Source organism: Nomascus leucogenys, chromosome 22a (genome assembly GCF_006542625.1).
Source record: "Nomascus leucogenys isolate Asia chromosome 22a, Asia_NLE_v1, whole genome shotgun sequence".
In the NCBI taxonomy this organism is placed as follows: Eukaryota; Metazoa; Chordata; class Mammalia; order Primates; family Hylobatidae; genus Nomascus; species Nomascus leucogenys.
Genome location: NC_044402.1, coordinates 54,517,693 through 54,525,050, shown reverse-complemented (window position 1 = coordinate 54,525,050; position 7,358 = coordinate 54,517,693). Strand labels below are relative to the sequence as shown.

Sequence of the window (7,358 nt, the reverse complement as noted above, 5' to 3'; positions counted from 1 at the left end):
ATGGAGATTGTCGGGTGTGTGTCTCTGTTGCTGTGGGCTGGCCAGAACCCATTCTCTTCTGTCCTAGGACTTAAATTGCCTTTGGGGATTCCATGCCCACTTTGTTGCCATCTTGATGGACTATATGATTAAGGTGCCCTGACCAGAGGGTGGTCATGAAGCTTAGAGTTCTTTCCCTGGGAAATTTTATCTTGAGATGAGTGACACAAGAAACAAGAATGGGTCATCATCGCAAACTGTATGCCTTGGAGTTCCTGCTCCATGGACCCCTGACGCTGACCCAGGTCTTATCCTTCTGATAGCTGGTCCTTTGGCCCTTCTTTCAATTCCAAGAGCCACCCCACATCCTGCCATAAATTCCTTGTCTGGTGAGGTTAGCCAGAGCCAGCTTCCAGTGCTTGAAGCCAAAGGATCCTGGCCAATGGATATAGAATATGTGTCAAGAATAGCTGATGGATGGGATTATAGCAGATCCAAGATAGGTTGACCCCTCCTCATCCCCTTTCCCAATATGTTCACAGTCCTTATCATGGGGATGGGATCATGGCATGGCTCTTTTGAGATGCTGACAAATCCCAGCTAGAATTTACCTTCTTAGCCACAGTCACATTTTTCAGACCCTTCTGAGTGCCATACCTCGTAACTTTCAGAAACAAACTTTGGGGAAGGCTATTACCCCTGGCCCTATACTTCTCACTTCGACTCCTCTGTTTATCATTTCCATGTCAGTTCAGCCACCCACACCCATGACCACACTGTGGCACATGGAAGCTGTGTTTGTGAAACCTCTGCTGACCTAGAAAAGGTTTTACTTAGCTTTCTTTGTGCCATTCAAGCGGTTTGTACTGCCCACTATCATCAACTTATCCATCACGTTGTAGTGGCTTGTCTATCTTTGGTAATACCTGTGAACCCTTTGAGGGCAGTATATTAATCAGGGTCTAGCATAGTGCTTTGCACTGAATGTTTGTAGACCAACCAACCAAGCACACAGAATACAGGAAGTTGGGGAATATTATAAAGATCATGTGAACCAGCCAGGTGCGGTGGCTCATGCCTGGAATCCCAGCACTTTGGGAGGCCGAGGCAGGTGGATCATGAGGTCAGGAGATCGAGACCATCCTAGCTAACATGGTGAAACCCAGTCTCTACTAAAAATACAAAAAACTTAGCCGGGCATGGTGGCGGGTGCCTGATAACCCCAGCTACTCAGGAGGCTGAGGCAGGAGAATCGCTTGGACCCAGGAGGCAGAGGTTGCAGTGTGGTCGCGATTGTGCCACTGCACTCCAGCCTGGGCAACAGAGTGACACTCTGTCTCAAAAAAAAAAAAAAAAAAAAAAGTAAGGCAACCTACTCAAGGTTATTAAGTAGCAAGTCAGGGCCTAAGTCCAGAAGAGTGTTCTTGGCACCAGTGTGATACCATCCCATTCCTTCCCCATCAACATAACCTAGCCACCTAAGGAACACACCCAAGGCTCTGCAGCTCCATTCTCACATTCTCTCCCACACAAATTACTCAATCCAGTCCATTGTCAGTTTAGGTTTCAGGGCACAGTTTATTCAAATATTTTAAGTAACTGCAAGTCCCACCCCCGATTCCAATATCTACCCCCTCCATATCTCAACAGAGGGGCTGTCTATCATATGTGGGTGGGATGGGAAAGGAATAGGTATGGTCCTACTATGCAAGTTACTCTCCAGCCTTCAGCTTGTGCTGTCCCAAACCTGAATCCCTCTGACCAAGGCAACTTGTTCAGAGAGCAGTGGTGCCACCCTGAGAGCACTTTAGGACAGTGCCATCTCCTGAGATCACTAGTCACATTCCAGTCATTGTGACCAATATATTAGTTATTAGTTATCAGTGGTGGTCAAAGGTAGACCAGAGGCACAGGCTGTTGAGGGAATGCCCTCTATTAAAGAAGGTTCTAAGAATGAAACATGGAATGCTCAACTTGTTAAAGTGCTCAACTACAACATTAAAAAAGTGTTGGGAAGGTGTCTACTGGTGAGAAAGCAAGGTACAATCTGAGGGGTTCCTGGAAAGATACAATTTTAAAAGTACACAAAAGGACTTCTGCTTAAATCATTCCAGCAATGAGAGAAAAAAAGCTTAGAGCTTAGCCTCTGAATTACTTAAGCTCTAAATCAAATGTATCTCTAGGTGGAAACCAACTCCTTCAATTCCTCATGGAGACGGAATAAAACATTTACCACTGTCTTTTGCTCTAACTCCTCTTTCACTAAATAATTGAAAATCTGGTTTCCTTAATGGACATCACCACTACAAAAATGTCCACCATGGACAAGTGATCAACTTAGTATGAATGGCCTATGAACCACTTTCCTGCAGGGTTGGCTAGCCAAAACCTGGAGTGGGACGAGAAATTTGAGTTTCCACATCTGCCAGGCTGAGAGGGCCTTATCTAAGAACAAGTGGTCCATAATGTATCTATTCTCTTGGCATGATTACAAGATCCATGACTGGTGTGCCATGGTAGTGAGGGAAAAGTATCCATCAGCAGCAGTGGTTATCTTGTTCTAGAAGCTAGTGTATAGCCTCAGCAGTCACTTGTAAGTCCAGTGGGCAGTGGCCCAGCCCTGGCCCTTGCATAGGTCCCGGTGGCGGAGAAAACAGGCATGGACTCGGAACCGACGGCCACAGTGGGGACAGGCATGCAGGGCTCCAGCATGGGTCTTCATGTGCTCTGTCAGATGGTGCTTCAGCTTGAAGCGCTTGTTGCAGATGCCACAGCCAAAAGGCCGAAGGCTGAAGGTCAGCATGATGTGCCGGTCACGCTTTGGCTTCACTGCAAACCGCTTCCCACACAGGCAACCAAAGCGTTTTCCATCTGCAGGGGGTGTCCCCCCTAGCTTCACAGGCCCATGCACGGCCTGGCCTGCTCCCCCAGGTCCTCCACCCCCTGATAGGATTTCATTCCCATGAAGATCCACTGGTTTCCAGGATGGACCCCCTCCCCCAGATGTTGGCCCTGCCCCTGAAGGCAACAAGAACCCTAGCTCCCCATTCCCTTCAGTGTCCCCTCCAGAAAACACTTTGGTTTCCTCCTTTGCTCCTCCAGGCTGAGTTCCACTTCCTGATATCTCCTCCTTAGGCTCGAAGGGTTCCTGCTTAATGTAGAAGATTTTGGGGGGCAGTGCAGGAGGGGCAGGAAGCTCAAGGGGTGCACTCTCACCCTCTGGAAGCTTTCGGGGGGTAGCAGTCATGGGCAGTGGGTGGGGTCCATGAGGACGGGGAAAAACCCCTGATACTCTCTGGGGCTGAGGAGTCTGAGAGAGTGTGGCTGACCCCTGGTCCTCATCATCATCTTCTTCCTCCTCCTCCTCTTCTTCTTCCACCTGAATTTGCAGCACTTCTCCCAGTTCACTTCCCTCCCCTCCCACAGGGCTCTCAGTGGAAGCGGGGCTTTCAGTGGAAGCAGAGGACTGTACTGGGGTCTGGAAAGGCGAAGAGCGAATGCACCAGCCTCCTGCAGAGGATGTAGTGGAAAGAAGGGCATGGTAGGAGTTTGCTCCACGGGCTGAAATTCCACCACCTGAAGTTTCTAATTCTCTAAGAATCTCTGAGCACTGATCTACTACTTGCCACATTTGAAGGCCACTGGCCACAAGGAGATGAGCAGGAAGAGCATCCAGTGGCAGGCGGAGACGCCCTGAATAAATGAGCTGGAGCAGCCCCTCGAAGGCATCGGCTTCAATGACACTTGGTAGAGTGAGACGAGGCGCATCCCCCAGAAGCAGCTTGTCATGGAAGTAAGGAGAGGCAGCAGCCAACACTGCTTTATGAGCCCTAAGTTCCCGGCCCTGCACCAGGAGGGACACATCACAGAACTTTCCCTCTAGCCTGTGGCGATTCAGAGATTCCAGCAGCGATGAGCTATGCTGCGGGAACTCGATCTGGATTGTCCGTGGGGCTGGGTTGCAGGTCGGGGAGGCGGGTACAGGCGGTAAAGGTGTTGGGGTTTCCATGGCCTCCTCGAAGGTGACAAGAATTGGGGAGAGGAGAGGGGCTTGGGGTAGACTCCACGAGGGATGAAGGCTGCAGAGGAAAAAGATGGAGGTCACAGAAGCCCTGGATAAAGGGAGCCACATCTCAAACAACTCCCCCGCCCAACGAACAATAATTGGAAACTTTTAAGTCAGTGGCGGTTTCTGCAAATCAGTCCCGCACACCAAGAAAGCAGAAACAAACAACAACGACAACCACCACTAAACACCAACCGGGGTTTTAACTTTCAGCCCCTGTGGAAGATGAGAAGGAGGTCCTTCAGCCACGAGCCTGCCTTCACCTGCCCAGAACAGCTCCTGCCCCGCCGCTCCGTTCCGCCTCACAGTGCCCACAGAGGTCTGCTCCCGGGAAGCCGCGGTCACCCGGACACCGCGAGTCCTGGCCCGGCTGTCCTTCCCGCCGACACGCCCCCGCAGTTACACACGCGGCGCTACCCTCGCAGCTACAGTGCCGCTACAGCTCCGTCCCAGGCCGGAAGCCGCCGCCTCCCCGCCGGACACCGTCGCCAAGTGCGGCGGGCGGAGCTAGAGCCGTAGCCAATCGAGAAACAGCAGCCTACAAGCCTCGTGTTGATTGGCTACCGCAGACGAGGAGGGCGGTGCTAGTAGGAGGGCGCTGGCCCAGGGTGCCAGCGCAACGGGCGTCCCGGGGAGCTGCCGAAGTCCTCGCCGCTGCAGAGGACCGAGAGCCACGGCCCGGGAGAGAACAGCCCGGTCGGAGGGGGCGGGTCGTCAGCCGCCCCGGAAAGCTGCGTTTCCCGGTGATTAAGTGTAGCACCCGCCCCCGGTAGGTCCTGAGAGGGGCAAGATTAGTTGGGCACTTACCGTATGGGCCTGGCACTTGACCACATCACCTTGTGTCCTCCCACCGGCCCTGCGAGGGTGGGGGTTGCCGTCCTCAGTTTCCAGGCGGGGGAAACGGGCTGGAAGCTTCACTCAGCTAATAGTAGTGGACCTGGGACTGGAACTCAGATTTGCTAAGGAACCAGGCAGGTTCTTTCCTCTTTTCTGCACGGGAGCATTTTAACCAGCAATTAAAGAAACCTTATTTCTAGGTAATTTTTAGAAGAGATGAATGTGGATATATACATGAACTCTTTTATCAGATAACGCCGCTGTTCCTGGCCTCGGACTAAGTGACACAGTGGTGAGGGGAGAGTTAGACTGGAGAAGTTTGGCCAGTGCAAAACTCCTGCTCTAAAATGTAAAAAATCTCATTGGGAGGGGAGAGTGACATTCTATGAGGAGAGTATGGCATCAGGTGGGGATATACGGTTTTCCTCTCAGGCTGTCAGCTTCCTTTCAAAAAGCAGATCTTACCACCGTACAGGTCTGGAGAGCCCTGCCTAAGAAAGTCGGCACAGCGATAAAAGAACAATCTCCGTTTATTAAACATGTTTTTTTCTGTTTCACCACACACTCCAGAAAAAAAGGAAATGGGGCTGGGAGTGGAGAAAAGGGGACAGTGAGGAGGGATAGATAAGGCTGGGAGTGGGGTGGGGAGGGAGAACGAGAAAACAAAATAAAACAGGTAGGAAGAGCATCTCCCTACCCTTAAGGTGGTGGGTGGGGAGGGAAGCAGAGGGGCGGGGGGGAGGGGGCCAGGAAGCTCTGTACAGAAGGGTTGCCCCCAGCCCACACACACACACCCCGGATATGTACAGTACAAACCCCAGATAATTACAACAGCCAAAGAAGAGAGAGGGAAGGTTGGGGAGGGTCCAGGGGTAGGGCCTGAGGTGGGGAAAGGGCACAGGGATAAAATTTCACATATTTACAACTTTTATATAAGTATAAATTTGGCCCCGGCTGGGTGTATGTGTAGGGGGATGGGACTGAAGGGGAACTGTCCATACAAAAGAAAGAGGAGTAGAGTCTAGGAGAGTCTCAATACCAAACGCAAAAGGATGAAGGGGGCAAGGCTGGGTAGGGGACAGCAGTCAGGGAAGAGGGGGTGCCAAGGAGGGGCTTCTCCCCTCCCATGGCCTACCCACCCCAAACCCCATCCATCCTACCTCCCCTATCCCGCCAGAGAACTATGTACAGAGAAACACCGAAAAATTGTGGAGCTGGCGGGAGGGAGGGAGATGGAAGGAGATTGGGAGGGGGAGGATGAGAGGGAAGCCCAGCCCTGTCCTACCTCCCCCAGGGGACAGAGTCATGGAAGGGGGCCCCCCAACACCCCTCCTCCAACACAGGTCCCCCCACCCTGGGGGAGAGAGACATGGCTTTTCCTAGAGTAAGTTCCCCCCTCCCCCTGGGAGTAGAGACCAAGAAGAGAGAAGGAAGGGACAGGGGGGACTGTGTGTCAGAGTAGGACAGATCAACTAGCCTGTCCTCCCAACATACACACCCTCCTAAACCCTGACCCCTCACCCTAACCTCAATTCCACCCCACCCAACACACTGGGGGAGGGGGGGGCATAAGCCCCCTCACCCCGCTCTGGGACCAGCCGAGAGCAGATCAGGTGTGGGGAGAAGGGGAGACAACTCCCATTCCCCCCTTGCCGCCCCCTCCCTGCCCCGGTGGCCCCCTCCACCCCATCTGGGTTCTGGGTGGGGAGGGAGTAAATTTAAGAGTGGTAGAAGGAGAAGGAGTTTGTGCGTGCTGAGCCCCCCCAGACGCTCCTGAGAAATCAAGGGGTAATAGGGCCCCCTCACCCGGGGTCCCCTCCCCATAACAAGGGGGGCAGGGGAGGCCAAAATGGGGCGGTGGAGGGGAGTTAGATTGTCAGCTCTGGTTACTGCTAAAAAAATCACCCTGAAGTTGAAAGTTTGGAGGTGCCACACCCCCAGGGTGGGGGTGAGGGTCTGTCCCCCAGTGCTCAGGGGAACAATGAGGCAGAGGATGGGGATAGCACCCCGGAGTGAAGGGGTCTGTGTGGGGTAGGCGGTGTCCTGGGGCAAGGGTCCCTGGGGGTCAAAGAGAGGGCAGCACCCCAATGGGAAGGAAAAGGGGACGGCTGAGGGTCCCCACTCTCCCTCCTGGAAATGGTGCAGTGGGGGGGTGGGCAATCAGTGTGCCTCCCAGGGAGGCATTCGGGGAGGCAATCCCGCTGTTCCTCGGTGATGTCCAATCCTGGTGGTTGGTGCTGTTACAGGGTGGGATGCACAGGAAAGGAAGAGAAGGTCTGTGATGCTGGGTGGGCTAGTGGTCTGCGGTGTTTCGGAACTCGCCGTTCTCCGTAATCTGCAGCCGGGGTGGGGGTGGTGGGGCTGGGGGGGCCAGGCCGTTCCACGGTGGGGCCAGCGTCACACGCGGGTTTGTTGGACCCAAGGGGGGAAGCTGCCTCTCCTGCAAGACACCAAAAAGGAGAGCGCGGACTTATTG

The 7,358-nt window shown here is 53.4% G+C and overlaps 2 protein-coding genes across 10 annotated transcripts in view; both read right to left on the bottom strand.

Annotated features, from left to right (window-relative positions):
• Positions 1–1,537: 1,537 nt before the first annotated feature.
• Positions 1,538–4,505, bottom strand: ZBTB9 (zinc finger and BTB domain containing 9). Its single transcript, XM_030802925.1, has 2 exons — positions 4,241–4,505; positions 1,538–4,058 (listed from the first exon to the last, which is right to left on the bottom strand). Exon 2 carries the CDS (start codon positions 3,986–3,988, stop codon positions 2,567–2,569), a length of 1,422 nt encoding a protein of 473 aa, XP_030658785.1. The 5' UTR covers positions 3,989–4,058; positions 4,241–4,505; the 3' UTR covers positions 1,538–2,566.
• Positions 4,506–5,394: 889 nt separating this feature from the next.
• SYNGAP1 (synaptic Ras GTPase activating protein 1) overlaps positions 5,395–7,358 on the bottom strand; it is a 33,630-nt gene continuing 31,666 nt past the window's right edge. For 6 of the 9 annotated variants that reach the window (XM_030802890.1, XM_030802889.1, XM_030802891.1 and 3 more), the window contains one exon: positions 5,395–7,322. In XM_030802890.1, coding sequence (XP_030658750.1) covers positions 7,176–7,322 — 147 coding nt within the window. In that variant the 3' untranslated portion in view covers positions 5,395–7,175. The remainder of the gene's footprint in view (positions 7,323–7,358) is intronic. The other 3 variants (XM_030802894.1, XM_030802895.1, XR_004027828.1) reach the window with 3 other exon arrangements.